Source organism: Perca flavescens, chromosome 7 (assembly GCF_004354835.1).
Source record: "Perca flavescens isolate YP-PL-M2 chromosome 7, PFLA_1.0, whole genome shotgun sequence".
NCBI classification, from domain to species: Eukaryota; Metazoa; Chordata; class Actinopteri; order Perciformes; family Percidae; genus Perca; species Perca flavescens.
This window is the reverse complement of record NC_041337.1, coordinates 33,915,329-33,934,993: the sequence shown is the minus strand read 5'-3', so window position 1 is coordinate 33,934,993 and position 19,665 is coordinate 33,915,329. Positions and strand designations below refer to the sequence as shown.

The 19,665-nt window shown below is 41.7% G+C and overlaps 1 protein-coding gene across 1 annotated transcript in view; it reads left to right on the top strand.

Moving 5' to 3' along the window:
* plch2a (phospholipase C, eta 2a) overlaps window positions 1–19,665 on the top strand; it is an 84,754-nt gene that overhangs the window by 26,926 nt on the left and 38,163 nt on the right. The window contains exons 5-9 of the mRNA XM_028582767.1: window positions 2,920–3,090; window positions 10,269–10,362; window positions 11,377–11,580; window positions 13,166–13,286; window positions 17,111–17,282. Coding sequence (XP_028438568.1) covers window positions 2,920–3,090; window positions 10,269–10,362; window positions 11,377–11,580; window positions 13,166–13,286; window positions 17,111–17,282 — 762 coding nt within the window. The remainder of the gene's footprint in view (window positions 1–2,919; window positions 3,091–10,268; window positions 10,363–11,376; window positions 11,581–13,165; window positions 13,287–17,110; window positions 17,283–19,665) is intronic.

Here is a 19,665-nt window from a genome sequence, read left to right as displayed (position 1 = left end):
TTCCTGTCCCCGCACTGTCTGCCCTGTGCTGAACTGCTGCGGAGCTCTCTCGCGTCCGGCAAAAATAGAAGCTCTGTAGCAGTATCTGCTCCGGAGGGCTACGGACCGCCGGGGCTGGGACGCAGTCGGAGCGCAGCCGTTCTGCAACCGGTGGAAATACACACACTGACTTTAATGGAAACCTAATGACTCCGCCGCCGTTCCGCAGACGTTACGCAGCCGTTCCGCATCCAGTGGAAATCCGGGTTTACACTGATGCACTTAATGTTTCCAGATATTTGATATCAGGACGATGAGCCGACAGAACTGACAAGTTGAACATTATCCAATTAGAACGGACCCGCCGCGGTGACGTTTTTGGTGGAGCTGTTGGTTTAATAGTCAACTCGGAAGAAAGCGAACGTTCTGACAATAAGCTACATCAACACAACAGTATGTGGAGTTAAACTGGACGTGCCCAATAACTTCTGAATAGTTCTACTTGTTGTTAAATTGCAATGTGAGCGGCAGCCAAAGGGGGTGCATTATGTCGGCAGGATAATTTAAAAGGCAACTGCGACTACATTGTGCGTCTTTCCTATTTCTGATACTGTGGCAGCAGAAATTTTGCCATGGCGGGCCGCCACTACAAAATCAACATAGAGGAAACACTGCATTGTACATTGCAGTTTTTTCCGAAATGAAAGAAAATAATCTGTGAGTAAGCAAGAAGTTGTAGAGACGAAGAGAGCAGAAGTAAAGGAAAGCAGACTGGCTGGCAACAGTTGTAAAAATATTCCTGATAAAAAACTAAGTACCATCAAACATTAAATTTATGTAATTATTATCGTTACTGCCGCTTATCTTCAAATGGAAATGACTCTCTGCCTCTTGATGTGGCGAACACTTCTTCTATCTAGGGCTGTTTTTAAGCTTTGACAAAGCAACCTCTCATGGTTTTGCCCACTTATGGTGACGTCCTATTATAGCCTGCGTGGTTATAAGCGAATAGTCTAATGTGTGTGGAGATCTGTATGGTTGTACTGCAGCAGTTTTCATTTTTAGGCGATTCAATGATGGTTAACATGGTGCGGCCGTGCGTAATGCCACGACATTCTGGTGAGGTGCGGCACTGGCTGGCTGAGTCCTCTGATCGGCCACCATCGCCTTTGTTTGTTCAACTGGTGCTTCCGTTCTAGGAGAAAGACGTTTTAGACATGTAATGATCCAATCCATTGGATTGGTATTGGCAGTGATCCTCACCTTATCAAGTGTATCGTCAGGATGTGACCAATCCACATTCAATGTGGTTTGTTCATCCATGTCTTTATGAAATTCAGTGTTTTCACTTCCATTTTACATTAATTCAGTCATTCCAGGCCATCGCTCAATTTCAAGTCCCACAGTAGTCCCTGGTACATTCATTTTATTCTTTACCCAGTGTCAAAACATCTAGGATTTAACATTAACACTGATCTCGCCATATAAACCTATAATAATGAAATTCTTTAGCTGTGTGAAGGTGGGGAGATCTTCAAGCAGGCGACCCAGTGCAGCATTTAATTTGTAGGGGAACTCTGGGATACATCTCCTCTGTTTTTAAATGTCAAGTGTCCTGTCAAATAATAAAAAGCTCATAGAATCCTTTTCACTCGCTGTGGAAGGAGAGCGTCATGTTGGATCTATGCATTGCTCTCTAAGCCCAGTGTGTGTAGTATTCTAAGCTGCTCGGAGGCCAAGCTCCAACTGGCACAGACGTCATTGCCCTGCAGTGAGTGGCTGCCTCCAGTGCTGCTTGGCATATGGAGCCGATTGCAGACCACTTCAGTCAAAAAGAGGCAAGGATTACATGGGTCATGGTGTGACCCCCCTGCGGGGCTCTCGTTTTGTAGTCTGACACAGTCTCTTTCCAGCTTATTACAACGAGACATTCAAACCTATCATTGTGATATGAGATGAAAACAGTTAGGGAAGAACGTACACAAAGATGATAAAGAATTAACATTGAATCAAGCTACGGTTCAACTGTTATTTTAGCAAGGGTAAGGCAGCTTTATTTGTAAAGCATATTTCAGCAACAGGGCAATTCAGAGTGCTTTAAATGGAAATTACGCTAAAAACAAGAAGGGGGAAGTTGACTTTGACTAAAACTCTCGTGGATTAAAAATAGCTGACAAAATGAACACCATATCAATCAAAATCCAATTAAAAGTTGTCATTAAACATCATAGACATAGAGTACATATCTAAATGCCTAGAATAATATTTAATATTATATATAATATAATATATATATATATATATATATATATATATATATATAAAAAGTTATTTATATACATCTGCTGTCAGGGAAGTTGACGTTTTACAGATTATATATATTAGAGATTGCTAATTTCAAAGAGATTACAGTAATTTCCATTTTATACTGAGGTCCAAGTGCAAGAGTAGTGAAAAATCAACAGACTGTCCACCCTGAAAGACTGAATTGCCAGTATCAGTAGTAGTTTTAGGGGATTTTGAAAAAGAAGACATTCAGGAACTCTTCCTTTTCTATTGCACATTTCAATATCTGTATCTTTAGTTTTCTGTACTGTTTGATTTAGCAAACATTTGCAATACTTAGAATGAATTACTGTATTGTACATATTACTTATCTTTTTTAATTGTGTATATATAACTTATCTTTCTTTGTCTTATTTGTACATATTACTTATCTTTATTTTTATATTTTATATATAACTTATATTTTTAATCATTATTTGTATATATTTCTTATCTTTTACATTATACTTGTTGGACGTGTCCTTATTGCACCATGGGTCGGAGAGAAACTTATTTTCAATTGCTCTGTATGTCTGAAACATATTGCAGAATTGACAATAAAGTTGACTTGTTGGGGAAAACTAAGCAACAGTGTTCCTTGTACCCGGTGTGTAGGAGGCGGACACAGATGACAACCAGGGGACTTTGGACTTTGAGGAGTTCTGCTCCTTCTACAAGATGATGTCCACCCGTCGGGATCTGTACCTCCTCATGCTCACCTACAGCAACCACAAAGACCACCTCGACACAGACGACCTGGCCCGCTTCCTGGAGACTGAGCAAAAGGTATCTGCATTTTAGCATTTCAATTTGTGCTAAGATTGACATTGAAAAGTTACTCCACTGATTTATCATTGCACTCCTCTAACATTGTTGGATTCAGGACAGACAGCTTAAAGGACACCTATTATATACTCTTTTCAGATTCATACTTGTATTTTGTGATTATATTAGAACATGTTTACATGCTTTAATATTCAACAAAACACTTAATTTTTCTCATACTGCCCATGGCTGTTGCAGCGGTAGTCACCCTTAGTCTGAAACGCTCTGTTGGAGCGACTGTCTCTTTAAGCCCCCATCCCAAAGAAAGCCCAGTCAGCTCTGATTGGTCAGTGTGCTTCCGCATGTCCCCGAGTCTCTGGAATCTCCTCTGCTGTTGCTGTTGTCCGAGCCTAGTCTCGTATTGCCAGACCTTCCTCCACAGTGCAGCGGAGGACGGTCTGGCTAGTCCACACAGCATTCCGGGAAGGGAGAAAAACGTGCTAGTGTTTATTGGCATTTCTTTAAACCAATCACAATCTTCTTGGGCAGCGCTAAGCAATGGACGGAGCAACAGTGCCTCTGGAAGGAACTTGTTTTGGTGGAACGTGTACGTTCAAAGGCTGTTTGAGTCGTGAAACAGAAAACTCAGATTGGACAAATAGTCTAGCTAGCTGTCTGGATTTACCCTGCAGAGATCTGAGGAGCAGTTAACCATAGTCCTCGTAAAAAAAGAGTTTAGAATGCCAACACAAAGAAAGCGTAAATGAAACTTCGTCGGTACAGATTACTTCGAGCCTAAGGCTGACTGCAATGGAGCCAATAAAGGCTTCTAAACCAAATACTAGCCAACCGGATATGTTTCAGCAGTAATGTGACCTGCAATTGTGGAGAAATTATCAACATTGGCAGCCAAGATTACAGGTTTTCCTGGCGTAACCATGCAGCTACAAAGCTGGGTTAGCTGCTTCAAGTCTTTATGCTAAGCTAGGCTAACCAGGTCTGGGCTCCCGCTGTTTCCTGGAGGAACTTTAATGATTCCCCTTTGTAAATGTTTAAATAAAACTGTATATAATGTGATTTTAAAAAACAGTCTTGACTATTAATATATTATGGATTCCTTGTCAGTTGTATATTTTCTCTTCTAATTCATATCTAAGACACAAAACAGTTGCTCCATTAAAAGGTAATTCATTTTAGGAAAAAACAGACATTATCCTCCCAAGCATGGATATTTCCGTTGCCATCATCCCAATTTACTTGTGTAGTAGTGGCCAACCAGTGAGCATTTAATGCTCAAGACCTTACAGAGGTGCTCTCTGAATACTGAAGCAATCACATTTAAAAGCCCCTCCTGGACGGCTTTAGAAACGTAGGCAGAAGTTTGTGTTCATTCTGCTCTTTCGCAGTTTTGAAAACCCAAAAGGCTCCTTGTTTTAAGCTTCTGCAGGGTGGGTGGTCAAAAGCTTAACGGAGTAGCCACTGGGAAGGGGTGCTTAATTTAAGGGAAATGTGAGGGCCCTACAGGGATATTAGCATTCGTACTTTACCATCACAGCACTTGACATACAATTATAGAGGGTTTATGCATGATGTTCACATCCTCGCTAATTATACCATTGTATGAAAAATAAAAAGTAGCAAATGAGCCTAACAGCTCGTTCTTCTTTAAACACCCAGTGTGCACTTACCTACTGCTAATTTACACTCCAGTAGAGGCTGTTTTAATGTGTAGAAACTGTCACTTCAAAAGCAGAGGGTTCTGTTTGGAAAGCTAGATGTCCGCCCCGCTCAGGTGGGCTGTATTTTTTTTTTCTCCAAATTTAGTAAGCGTTCAGTTTTGTGAAGTGATTTGTTTTGAGATGATGCCAAGATGCAGCAGAGTTGTCTCAGTAACTACAGACTTTGTTGGTATCGGTTTCTTTGTGCCTCAAATAAGAAATACGGCAATGTGAAACACTCCGGGTTGTGTATTCAAGTGTCCGTTCAGAGTGTGGCTGAGGGCTGTGTGTCTTACTGAATCCCTGTGGAACTGGGACTGAAATGTGTTCAACGACAATAGTATCTGTTCCCATGTAGTCTAAAACTAAAATATGTTCCCAATGAGGAAGGTTTAGTTTCACAAGTGAAGAGAACACAATGAGGATGGACCAACTAACACCATGCTTACATTGGTCATTATACTTTATCATCTTTCCATATTATTGAGTATCTAATATATGAACAATAAGTCCTATCCTGTATTATTAATGCACAAACTCTACTAAATATCAAATTGAATTTCATTGATATAGACCAGGGATGGGCAACTGGTGGCCCCCGGCTTGCGTCCTCACTCCAAATCAATTTCCAAATATCAGATTGTTGTCCACCGTTAGAGGGCGCTCCCTCGAAAGGCCAGAAGTTTGTTGCCAAGCAACTGCGGCCTCGTCAGGTTTTGACCGGCAACGGAGGGAAGAGAGACGTGAGCAGCCAAAAAAGAAAACTGGACCAAGAGAATTGTGTCTTCCAGGCAAGATGGGAAACCGATTATCTTTTTATGGAAAAATGTAATGCAAATCTATGTGCCTGGAAACACATCAGAAAGTAGTTGTACCTTTATTGAATGATGATTTTTGTCACTGCACTGAAATAATTCTACATCATTCAGGAATGTGGATGTCTGGTTACTGTGTAATCATCAAATGAATAAAAGTATTACTAAATGCATTTGAATATGTAATAGAGATCCTGGTTAAATAAACTTTAATTACCAGTATATATTTAGTTGTTTTCATTAATTTAGTAGCTATACTTGGCTTGGCTTGGAATGATAAGGGTTACAGTATCCTAACAAGTGTCACAATCAGGCCCTCAGGTACTGAGGATAACATATTTGTGGCCCTCTCTACAGTTGCCCATCCCTGATATAGGCGTTCTGTTAGACTTATGTAGACTTAAACATACATTAAATTCTGAAATAAAAGCTGGCATGTAATCAAAGTCTCAAATAAAATGCCTAAAAGCCGATTAAAGGCCCGTCACAAAGCATTGGTGGTACTCGTTTTTGAGAGAAGAAGAAGAAATTCTCTGACACGTTACATTAAAGTTCAGATAAGTCCTGGTTCCCGATACCCATCCCTACAGTCTTTTATTTCTAAATTAGCTCATCAACATTATTAAAGTGTAAATGAGCATTCAATATATGATGATGTTTGTTGCCATTTTTATGTCCCTGTCTTTGACAGTTTTTTATTTCCGGAGAGGGGCATATCTTTAATTTTTCCGAACTATCTCAGTTTTATATTTGAAGTCTAAGAAGAGATGCTTTGATATTTTTAAAGAACAATTCTTCACCATCCGTGAATGGCTTTCCATGCCTTACTATCTCTTGAGCTGACACAACTAGCAGCAGAAGGGGAATTTGGAGATTAAATCCAGTTCTAAATTAATTTGCTCTGCTTTGCTTTCTTTTCCTCTCATCCCCCAGCCAGATACTTATTTCAGCAAATGCAGCCTGGGAGTGTCTTTCAATACAACTTTTTGTTGTTTGCTAATACAGTATCTTGCCTGCAGATCAAGCATACCAGTAAGTCAGTAGTGTTGGCTATGAAAGCATCTGTCCTTGCACTATTAAATTCTCTATTTTCCTCTGAGACTTTTCTATTTTTTGGAATTGGAATCCATAGCTGGTCTATGGAAACCCAAGACCGCTATGTTGGTTTTGCAAAATTTAGAGGATAAGGCACCGGGCTGTAGATGACACACATTTTCGTGGATGTACATGAGGAATGCAAGAATCACTTTAGGCTGTGATAATATACAAATGTGGAGATATATATATATATATATATATATATATATATATATATATATATATATATAATCTTTTGTCAAAGCCACAGGGACCAACTGGAGAGGGGCTAGGGAGCCGCAGGTTGCCTACCCCTGGCTTATCCACTTATCTATTCTGGGATGGGAGGGGGAGGGGGGGACCCTTTGGGTTGTTTGTATTTCTTTAAACCAATCCCAAGCGTCCTGGGCGGGGGCTAAGCCACGAATGCCTCGCCGGCGCCTTTGCGAAATAGATAGCGGAAGGGCAGGGACATGACTGTACATCTGGTGAGCCAGACTATGTCAAACTCAACAGCACTGACTTGTGTCAAGAGCAATTCAGTATGTCAGGGCTTTACAAAGTGGTTATGTTCAATTATAGGGTTTTCACAAGTAAATTATGATTATATAATCTTATGTGCAACCAAAAATCCACAAAAAATGCTAATTAACGCTAGGGGTGCAAGATATATCGGCTCAATATCGTTATCGCAATATCACTTTGCGCAATATTATATCTAGGGATGCAAGATATATCGACTCAATATCCTTATCGCAATATATCGATATTGCTGCGTCCCGTCCGTTGGCTGTGTGGCTTAGTTGTGTTTTGATTTAGAGAGTGAAACGCTATAATGATCATGTCTCATTGGCCATGTAAATGCACGTCAGCGCACGGGTCCACTACGTGACCAACCCTATGGAGCGTACCACTTGTGTGCACATTTCAACAGAGTGACAGTGTGAGTGAAGGAATAGATAGAGAGACGTACAAAACGGAAGGAATCAGAGAAGCGAAAGAAAAGTTGTGTATTTTACTGTCCAACCAGTAGAACATGTCCTGTTCTGTAGACATGGTCCTTATTTATATATTCATGTTGGACCAGTCCAATATGACCGTCAGTTGAAATAAACCTTGTGTTGTAAGAAAACTTGTTTCATTTTTTATGAATCTATTTTGATGCGTTTTCCCGTAACTTTTTTGTAATTTTACATATGTTTAAAAATATCGAAATTAATATCTATATCACAATAGTCACAATCGCAATATCACATTTTGTCAATATCGTGCAACCCTAATCTTTCAATTCGATTACGATTATCCTGTCAACAAATCGATCCGATTCGGTATCCCCATGCACCACGACGCGTCACTTCCTCAATATTATTTTATATTATGACACACGGTTTTCATCAACAAATTAGAGCGGTCAGATATTTATGAACTCCCCTCTTTATTGTATCTGCTCTTAAAAAAAGAAACTTCCTGAATGTAGCGGAATCTGAACACAGCCGAAAAAAACGGACGAAAATAAAAGCAGCGAGCGGAAAATCAACAAGCAACATCGGTAGGCAATAATCGATTATGGTCTGTCACCGCATCGATGCAGAATCGGCCGCATCGCCATGCATCGATGCAATGAATGATTTCAACACCCCTAGTTAACGCCATGTATGTGTTTACATTAGAGATGGCCCGATACCACTTTTTTGCTTCCCGATACCGATTCCGATACCTGAACTTGCGTATCGGCCGATACCGAGTACCGATCCGATACCAGTGTCTCATATATTTCATTATGTTTTAACAGCTGTATACTACTATCCCTGTATGGATGTGATATGATTTCTATCTTTGTTGTCGGTCTGGCTCAGGTTAAACTCTTTGTGAAACATGAACAAACACAAACAATGAATGCCCCAGAACTTTCTTTTATTCTCCAGTTTGACAGTTATCACGAGTCAGTTATAACGGAAAAAGAACATAAATAAACTACTTTAATGTAGATTTTCTTTAGGGCTTCATTACGTGGTATCGGATCGGTGCATAAACTCCAGTACTTCCCGATACCGATACCAGCGTTTTAGGCAGTATCGGAGCCGATACCATCTCTACTTTACATAACTGTCCACAAAAATGGAAATAAAATTAAAGGATTTCAGCAATATGTCTATGCGCTCTCACATATTTGTTGAAATAGAGAAAGGCTCTGAGAGCGCAGTGTGTGTGCAGTAAGTGTGCCAGTGTTGAGAGCCGGCAGCGGCCTCTGAGCTCTCTGCTGCCCAGCAAGCTTTTCTCGGTGCCAACCCACAGTGAGAAGGGATATGGGCTATCATCTGCTGAGCGTAGGGATTGCCTCTCCACACAGCATTCTCTCATCCAGATATAGTCGAGATGGGTAGTGGTGGACTCCATCCTTTTAGACACTTGCCCAGCTTAGTACTTAAGGAGTGGGCTGGAAACAGATTTTCTAAAATAGAAATAACCCTGTGGGAATAATGTCTCACCAGGTTAGCCAGCCAAAGCCTTGTTCGCTCTCATTGTTCAAACACACTGACCTCTTTGCTCTCCTCTTTGAACTGTTGCCCTCTGGGAGGAGTTCTAGATCTGCCAAAACGCACGCATCCAGATTCAGGGAGCAATTTGCCCATTAAATCACAAAAAAACAATAACCACACTCATCCCCTTATGCTGCACCTGCATTTGCACTTTATGCAATCATGTGCAACGCAAGTAAATTATTAAATTATTTCACTGTTTACTCTAGTTTGAATCTCTTTCCCATCTCCACATTCTCTGATCCATGTTCTTATTGTTTAATGCAGTGGTGGAAGGTAACCAAGTTATCAAGCACTGTACTTAAAGGACAATTCCGGCGCAAAAACGAACCTAGGGGTTATTAACAGATGTCTACCCACTCGATCGTTCTCTGGGACATGTTTTCATGCTAATCGCATGTGTTTGTAGCTTGAAAGAAGCTAGCGCCAACCGCTGATTAGCTTCCAACGCTAGTATAGATAGATAGATAGATAGATAGATAGATAGATAGATAGATAGATTTTCATTGATCCCAAAAAAATGGGAAATAATGGTGTTGCAGCAGCAAAACTATCAGACACACAGCACACATACAGAGTATACATTAAATAATAGGAAACAATATACATTAATAGAGTATTTGTTACAGTGTGGTATTAGTACTTTTACGTTAAGGATCCGAAACCTTCCACCGCTGGTTTAATGTGTGTGTTTTCATGTTTGCACCATAGAGTAGTACCCTTTCATTTTATTATATGTACTCACAATGACAATAAAGTCAATTCGGATTTGACACAGTTTGAGAGGCGAGAACATAGATGGGATGTGATTGATTGTTTGATTGATTAATAGGAGGGGGGGCTTTAAGGGGCAGCTACAATACAAACAGGATGGACAGAAAACATTTATATATAGGGAGCTCTCCTAATTGGATTATCCTTTATTTATCCATAACATCCCCCTAATTCTTCCAAAGGGATTTTCTTCATGAGGAATCTGTGTATTAGTATTCTGTTGCATATACTGTACATAACGTTGTTGCTTGACATGAATTGATGTCACTTTGTAGATGACCAATGTGACCAAGGACCATTGCCTGGAGATTATCAACAAATTTGAGCCGTGCTCTGAGAACCAGAAGCAGGGAGCTTTGGGAATTGATGGTAAGTCCCCTTTAACTTCAGTTCATTACCATTAAGCTCTCTTGTGTTTTTGTATTTTGATTTAACCTTTATTTACAAGGTTTGTGAAGGACTTAGGTACAGGTATTTGGCGGGTGGTTTAGGGGTCCTCCCTCAAATGTTATGTTTTGAAATGTTTAGATGTTTTTGACGGGTTTTTTTGACGTTTTTGTTACTTTTTTGACACCTTTTGTTAAAGTTTTTGACACATATTTAGTTTTTAACGATTTTTTGACACATTTTTCGAAGTTTTTAATCGCTATTTCCGACGCTCTCTACGCTGTTTCCGACATTTTTGTTGCTTTTTTTCAAAATGTTTGTTGCCTTGCTGACATTTTTTGCGCTTTTTCTTCACTTCAGTTCTTCACCATCAAGTTCTGTTGTGTTCCAAATAAACCGAACGCTGGTAGTTTCCTCTAGTGTCATGGAAGTTTTCCATTTTATTAAATAACTCTGTAACTGTATACCGCTATTAAAAGAATTCCCTTTTAGTACTGAATAATAGTGGGATTGTTTTTTAAAATGTTTCCCAGCATGTCAGAATTTTGCAATTTTCCAGCCATTGGGCCTGCTGTGTGTCTGTCTAAGGCGTCCTGTAGCTTTAAGCTTTGAAGAATCTGCAATTTTTTTTTATCATTCTCTGAATATTTCATTTATTTAGCAGATGCTTTTGGCCAAATCGACTCACACTTTAGAGCATGTTCAGTGCTACAGTGCCGTGTGATGTGATTTTATTTTTTTCTTCTTTTTAAAAAGTGAGATGTTGGTGTCATTGAAAGCAGCACAGATTTGAATAAGTAGTCTGTTGCAAAGTCCACAGTCTTTTGGTAATATTGATTGTTTGTAGGTTTCTAATTGATACCGAACGGTTTTCCATATGAATTTAAAAAAGACCTTCTCTCTGACCCACAGCGGACCGCTTTGTCAAGCTACACTTTAGATTACAGAGTAAAATAATAAAGAAAGTTATAGAAAAGGCTTTTAACCTTCTTCCAGGTATTACGAACTACATGCGCAGCCCAGCGGGAGACATCTTCAACTCGGAGCACTACAACGTGAACCAGGACATGAAGCAGCCTCTGTGCAACTACTTCATCGCCTCCTCACACAACACCTACCTGATGGGTGACCAGCTGATGTCACAGTCCAGGGTGGACATGTACGCCTGGGTGCTGCAGGCCGGCTGTCGCTGTGTAGAAGGTCAGTATGGACATGTGGACACACTTACAGTGTGCTCTCACTGTGTACACTGACAGTACTGACAGGCACGGTTTAAGGGAGGGCTAAACAATAGCGTCATTTTTTTTTTTAAAAGCAAGTAGCACTGTTCCCCGAGGGCAATCGCGGCCATTCAAGTCAAAGATTCAGGGGCGCAGCTACCCAGTGTCAGAGGGGTATGCAGCAACAATTTTGGCACAGTCTGAGAACAAGTCTTTTAACATGAATATTTGCAAGCCTCCAAGCACAGACGTCACACTTTAAATCCTACCTGTTGCCTTTCACCATCCACTTATTTACAGCTTTTGTGCTTTTCAGACTGATCTCATGAATTGGCGTATCTATGACACGCCAATTTGTATTCCGTTTTTGCGTGTTATCAAGATGCATAATCGCATTTTTGCGTGTATATCAACGCAAATCGGCCGCCATTGACCTACATTGCGAGTCAATTTCCGTCGGAGCGAGTAGTATAAAGGAACGGGGGATTGAGTAAGGAGGTAGGTTGGGGTGGCAGGACTTTCACCCGGGACAGCCGGGTTCGCGTCCTGCGTGTGGCGATTTTTCAGCCGTTTTTTATTTTTTATTTTTTGTTTTAATAAGCCTTACCCAATGTTTCTTTCCTAAACCCAACCATTTATTGTTTTCCTAAGCGTGTTTTTGTCGTTATTTTCTGTGTTTTTGTAACTGTTTTGTTACTAAAGCCTTTCCCTGTCTTCTTTTCCTAAACCCAATCATTTTATTATTATTATTTTTTTTAACAGGCGTGTGACGTTGTTCTCGCGATAGTACGTCGCGTTCTCGCGATAACACGCAACGTGGTGAGGCCACGTGGTGGGTATGTTTACATCAGCTGTATACAGCGTAGGCATACACGTGGATAGGCATACACGTGGATAGCGTACAATAACAACGCAAAAATGTGATGGGTAGTGCATTTAGGAGGCGAGGTGGGGCGGTGCCGCAGGGGAGAGCCGAGGAAAGTTGAGACCGATTCAACTTCTAGAGAAACAAACTGCCGGTGGCCATCATGTAACCATCAGATTTGTCAGTAGGTTTTAAGGCGGTGTGAGAGTCATGTGGTGGGGGGGGTAAATAACACAACAGGACATCACACAAATGGGCTATTTCAGTGACACTCCCACAGCGCCGCCAATCGCCGGATGATCTTTTTTGCGGGTCTGAACACGCCCTTAGGAATGAATTTAAACCTAGTTTAAATTCATTCTAACCTAAATCTAAATCCTCTTACTGAAGCTGTTTTTATTATAAGGGATTTGGAGAAAAAAATCTTTATAAAAGGGTAGTTGGTTTGGTGGGGAATAAAGATGTCTTAGGTAATAAATATCTTTTTCACTCAGTTAAATACTCTACCTAAACTATGGAGTTTCTACTGGGAAGGGAGCTGCACGAGCAGCAGCTAAAGTTAAAACAACAAAGTGGAAAAAAAAAGATGAACTCCACTTAATTATTCCAAAAATATCAACTCAACTAATCACAGATTTTTTTTTGTATCTTTAGTTAGCTGCTTCATGACCATCATCTTCTCTGTCTTCCCTGTCCACAGTGGACTGTTGGGACGGACAGGACGGTGAGCCCATCGTCCACCACGGCTACACCCTCACCTCCAAGATCCTCTTCAAAGACGTCATCGAGACCATCAACAAGTACGCCTTTGTCAAGAATGAGTACGTTTACACACACACACACACATGCACAGGCACACACAAAGGCAGACAGACACACACACACAGGCACACACAAAGGCAGACAGACACACACACACACACACACAGACATTTTTTTCAAATACGGCGCACTCTCGCCGCATAAATTGCCGATTTCCGCGCAAAATATGCGGGGCTTGCATGATTTCATAATCCCCGCATTTTTGTTGCAAAAAAAGTCACATATATCCATAGACAGTATATAATGGACCAATAGATCCCGTTGCTCTAGACGGAGACCAGTGAAGGATATTAGAAGCACTTTTCCGTTGATGGCCAGCTTTACTGCGCAGCCTCCAACTGAGAGAATGTGACGTGAGCAACGTGTCTGAAAGTTGTAAGTCTTCTGGTAGCTGTGCCAAGAGAAATCTCAATCATTCCCAATCTTACAGATACGGAGAGTGTAGGTGTATGTAAGGAGATAACATGGGCACAGGCTAATTATTGATCACTAACATGCTAGTTAACATTAGTAATTAAACCTAAACAGCTCATGTAAGTCGAAACTGCCTGCGAGCTTCTCCTGTACTATACGGTAATTCCTCTACTATGCGACAGTAAGTCACTTGGTTATGACATAATCGTTAGCTTATATTTACAAAAACGTCTGCTACGGAGCCATAACGTGAGGTACAAGGTAATGAAGCCTTTTATACATTGTCGTGTTTCTTTGGAACTAAACAACGGACAAATAGAGTCTTCAAACATTTCTGATGTAAAGTTATTCGCTGTCAAGTGACGTAAAAAAAAAAATGGCGGTCAGCGGAATGCTAACAGGAGGTGATGGCCAGTTAGCAACAAAATGGCGCCAAAGATGCCTCGAGTTCTGAAGCGAAGCTTACCCCCTTGCATATATCTTAGCAGAAAGTTGAAAAATGTTGCGTTTACTTCACACAAGAGCAGCCATTTTCCCCTGTTGCCATGGGAACGTTATGAAGTGACGTAATTACGCGACGTGAACATCATCGAAAAGCAGGGTGTTGGGAGGGATCGTTTTTTTTTTTTTTTTTCATCAAACTGCAGTTTTTGGAAGTTCCCGCAATTTCATCGCATAAAATTGCATAAATATCCTGCATATTCCATCGCATTTTTTAAGAAAAACGTGCCGCATAATCAAAGATTTTTGCCCGCAACAATCACAAAAAAAACCTGCATTTTTCTGGAAGGACGGCATTGAGTGTGAGTGTGAGAGTGTGTGTGTGTGTCTCTGTGTCTGTCATTAATAACAATGTGACCCCAGCAGTATATGCTGTCAGGACACATCTCAGCGCTGCTGTTGGATTGTAAAACCATGGGGGGAAATGAGGCTTGGAAGGAATACAATTGCAGGGTCAGATGGGTTTAATACGTCTCAGAGCTTCTTTACATCTCAGATGTGATGATGCACTGCGTGTCTGCTTGTAAAAAGGCGGTCCCTAATGGGGTGGGAACGTGTTGGTGTTTAGTCACTGTGTGGCGATGGCGTGCGAGGCGACGCGTGAACATCTTTTCATTTGATCACAGACGATCCAGAATAAATCCACGTGAGCAGAGACAGGCTTGATCTTAAAGTGTACCTGAATGCAGCGCGCTTCTTTGAGGGCTGAGAATTTGCTGCCAACGTGCTAAGCCCGCCTGCCCTGACGTGCGGGGAAGTGCGAGGGCCCCAATCGTCGCTGCTTGCAGCTTTTGTGTATATTTATGATTCAAACCTTTCTTTTTAAATACATTTTCCAACATTTTTATTTGATAGCTACAGGCAGGAGATCCAAGGATAGACAACCTGTTATGTTGGGATTACAGATCTATTTCACACCAAGTTCTAATCCTGTTCCACTGTGTTAATTGCTTGTTCTCCTCTTGCTTTGCGTTGGAAGATATTTGCATAAAGTCGAGCTGTTTCCAGCAGGTTGCAAAACGGCATCCCGTTCCCATTGAATAGCAGTCTATCCATGGCGCCTTTCCCAAAATCTCTGAAAGGTGATAAACTCGGTTGAGATCGGGTCACTGTGAAGAATATGATTGACATCATCGTCACTCTCATCAAACCGCTCAGTGAGCTCTCAGGTCCTGTGTGAAAAGCTGCACTCGTTATCTTCCTTAAATCATTTATTTATGTTTTTCCTTTCATTTGTCACCCGTCTGTACACGCAGACCGTATACAGACGCATCCCTATAATCCAACATAACATCTCGCTCTCACCTGTGCAGATACAGAGACATCGTAACGCACGCAGAGAGAAATGAAAAGCATACACACGGACACCCTCCCACCCACCTCCCCCCCAGAATCCGCATCAGAGGTGATAATCTCCCTCACGTGCACAGAGTCTGGAGTCGGCAGAGAGAAATCTCTATTTTTAGATCCTGTCTCCTCGAGAAAAAAAAATGAAAAAAAAGCACTCGCTTTGTGCGAATGTTCACCCTCGCTGGGTGCTTTTGAAAGCACAATTGTGGAGACGGTATTCCACAGATGATTGGCTAAAAGGGGACAGGGTGAAAGGCTGCGTTCAACGTCAAAGAGCCATCAGATTTTCCAGGGCGCTGTGTAAAAGCAGGCTCTGCAGAGGGCTGACGGGGACACAACTGGCACTTAGACTGGCAGTCCTTACAGCCAGTACAGTAGGTTGTCAATGAGACGGCTGTTGTTTTTCATTGCTGGACCACAGACGCTTCACGCTAACAGAAAATATTGAACATATCGATTGAAATGGTTATCCAGACACGCTCATTTATTAAATGTTCATCTGCAGATAAAACAGAGAATTCATGTTGGGGGGTCTTTTATGTATTGTATTTTTTTTTTCTAAACCAAAGACTTGGTCACAGTCACAAGTGACACAACCATGTCACAAGATGTTGACTGAACCCTCCTGACATGTACATCTACTAGTCTAAAAGCTTTAAAGTTTTAGTGTCCGTGCTAGACAGATACATAACACATTTTCTCTTAGATGATGTGTTGAAAATGAAATTGAACGTGGGCTTCCCTCAAGATTACAGATTCATTACAATGTCAAACACTTAGGGTGATATTCATGAAACCAACTGGCCGAGTTGGAATAACTACTAACGAGACTAACAGGCCACGCTGGCGGCCCTGTGAGGCTGTACTTGAGCTAAATGCTAATGTAAGCATGATGACATGCTTACAACAAACCAAAGTTCAACAGAGATTCACAAAGCATTTAAACACTAAGAGTAGCCCCTCACTCTTACAAAAATTAGGGGCTAAGTGAGTAGGTTAAAGATGAGTTAATAGTTAATCCATGAGCTCACTCAGAGATCCAAACAATCCAGTGAAACCAGAAATGATGGATTGCACTAATATTCAGTTTGCAGCGCAAACTTTGAATTCCTAGCCGTCTGTCAGCTTTATTCATCAAATTAAGAATGTGCTCCTCAGACACTGACACCAATTAGTTCAGCAATTGTACATTGAATATTAACCAACTGCAATGAATACATAAAAAATAAAAATTTGTAATTAAATAGTGAAAAATGGGAAAATGTGCTTGCCAAATTACAATGTAAAAATGTCCACGCGAGTAAGATATATTTTTAAGCAAATAAATATAAATCTGGTTCCTCCTTAAAGAATGTTTTGCCTTTGTTCAAGTATTTTGTCTTGTACTTCATTCCTGCTTGGTGCAACGATGTCATTTTTTTTACAGTGTGTATTTTCTGTACTCATGGTTGAGTCACCAAAAATCTCAATCTTTCAATGAGGACTTACATACCATTCTAAACTGCAGATGTGAAGCTGTGTGCTCTTTTCTCCAATCTGTTGTGTGATTACCTCTCAGATACCCAGTCATCCTGTCCATCGAGAACCACTGCAGTGTTCCTCAGCAAAAGAAGATGGCCCAGTACATGATTGAGATCCTGGGGGACAAACTGGACCTGTCCGACATCAGAGCCGATGAGTCTGGACGGCTGCCGTCGCCAGAAACCCTCAAGGGAAAGATCCTCGTCAAGGTATAGAGCCGGAGCGCGTGGGTGTAGCTGAACGGCTTTAAAAGTACAGTTTGGGTGTTTAAAAAGGGACTTACTCTCTTTGGTGAGAGGAGTGAGGCCCCGGGCGATCATTTCAGCTCACCGTTTTATTACCTGGAGTTTGAACCTCACGGAGCAGACTTCAAAGGCAGGAGATAGAGGGCTGATTGAAGTGATGTGATTAGAAAGTGTTTGAATATGACATGTTTGGGGGAAGATGATTAAAAAAAAAACCTTGACTGTAGGAGGGAATAACAAGCTGTTTATGCACTGCGTTTAATAACTGCAGACTGCAGGCTGGCTCATTATCTGGGCACAGTGTCTGTATTATTATAAAACAATATCCTGAGCCCAGCTGATCACCGATAACGTTGATGGCTGCGGGTCAGGAGCAGTTCTGGATAGTCGGCTCCACTTTGCAGCGGAGAGGAGCTCTGTGCTGATAAAAATGTTGCCACACTCATCTATGTCGCCCTCAGCTGATACCGTATGTTTGCAGCACAGGCTGTATATTAAGATGGACGACACGTCTCCACTTCCTCTCGCGCAAATTTGCGTTTCCTAGGATGGCGAAGGAATGTCCCGCCCTACTCGGCCTCGGATTGACTAGTTTTCGTTGCATTCATTGCTTAGATTGGTTAGGTCTAGGCATGACGAGTGAGATTGGTTAGGGTAAGAATACCAGGGTTAGCCAACCAGAGGCAGAGTGAGGCAGAGTAGGGCGGGTCATCGATCTGGATTGATACAGTACAGGCCAAAAGTTTGGACACACCTTCTCATTCAATGTGTTTCTTTATTTTCATGACTATTTACATTGTAGATTCTCACTGCAGGCATCAAAACTATGAATGAACACATATGGAATTATGTACTTAACAGAAAAGTGTGAAAAAACTGCCGAAAAAAAGAATGAATATAATATTGTATTGTGATAAAACGTGATTCACACAGCTACCAACCCGGTCTCACGGCAGTTCGTGTAAATGTCCGCGTTATTCTTAATCTATTGATACGTGTTCACGGAGACGTTTTTTACGTGTAAATGTCATGTTATTTTCTCGGGGAAAGGACGCCGGGAGGCGGCCGAAAAGGACGCTCCATAAGCCGGGAGGCACCCGCGAGACGGCCCGCTGGGGACACCCCACAATAACGGGATGGCGGAGGTTGGGTTTAGGAAAAAACTTACGGGGAAAGGGCGCTTTAAGCGCCGGGAGACGCACCACAGTAACACGCGGGACAAAATGCCACACGCAGGGACACCATTCCCCGGAAACAAAGCGCCGCACGAGGGACGCGATCCCCGCTCGCCCGGGTGAAAGTCCTGTGTTTGACCCATCCTCCCTACGTTTGACCAACCTCCCTACGCGGATTTTTGGCTTTTTATATTACTCCCTACCATTTTTGTGCTGTGGCCACAAAATATGCTTCCCATTGAAATACATTACTTTACATTTTCGTGTTGTCCACCACGTAAAAACCGACAAAAACGTCTCCGTGAACACGTATCAATAGATTCAAATAACGTCACATTTACACGAACTTCCATGAGACCGGGCTGAATGTACACATAAGAACCCCCGACTTAATTGTGGAAAAGTAAAACCGTTGCTCTCCGTGTAGTTGCAGTGGTCATAAACATCACGTTTCGTCACGTTTCCCTTCGTTCTCCGCCGAATGGACCTTAAAATTCCCCCAGAAGTCGTACCGTCTGTGGTCCGTGTGAAAGCTCAGCTGATGTAAACCATTTGTCCAGGTCGGCACTGTGGCGGAGTTTGTCACGTAAGCCATTAAAGCGAGGCCAGTCTAACCAACAGAGGCCTGTTGATGAGCAGCAGCAGTCCTCTGTTAGCAGCGGAGGGAACAGTGTCGAGGTTAATGAAGCTTTATTGATGCCAGATGCTCTCACTGAAGAGAAGGCCCCCCCCCCTGCCAACACCTTGCATGGTGAGGACTGCCCTGCCAGCTGTTACACCACCACTACTACCTGTGTGTACCCTCAGCACAGTGTTGGATGGCACCGCTAGTTAAGCGTGAGGAGCACTGATGTTCAGCACCAGGGTCAGACAGTATCGGCAGATAGGAATGATAATTCAATCAAAATAATGATAAGACATTTATTTTATATAGTGTTTTAAAAGGTACTCAGAGGCACTTTACAAGGTAAAAGCAAAGAAAAACAATAGCAAGATCAGTATACAAATATCAATAAAAACTAGAGATAAAGGCCAAAACTCGTCCACGTTGACTAGCGCCCCCCTAAGGGCCGATCTTCACCAAATTTGGTACAGACCCCCAGAGCGTCACAAGTAATGCAAAATGACATAGAAACAAGATGAAACTGCTAGGTCAGACTGATCTCATGAAG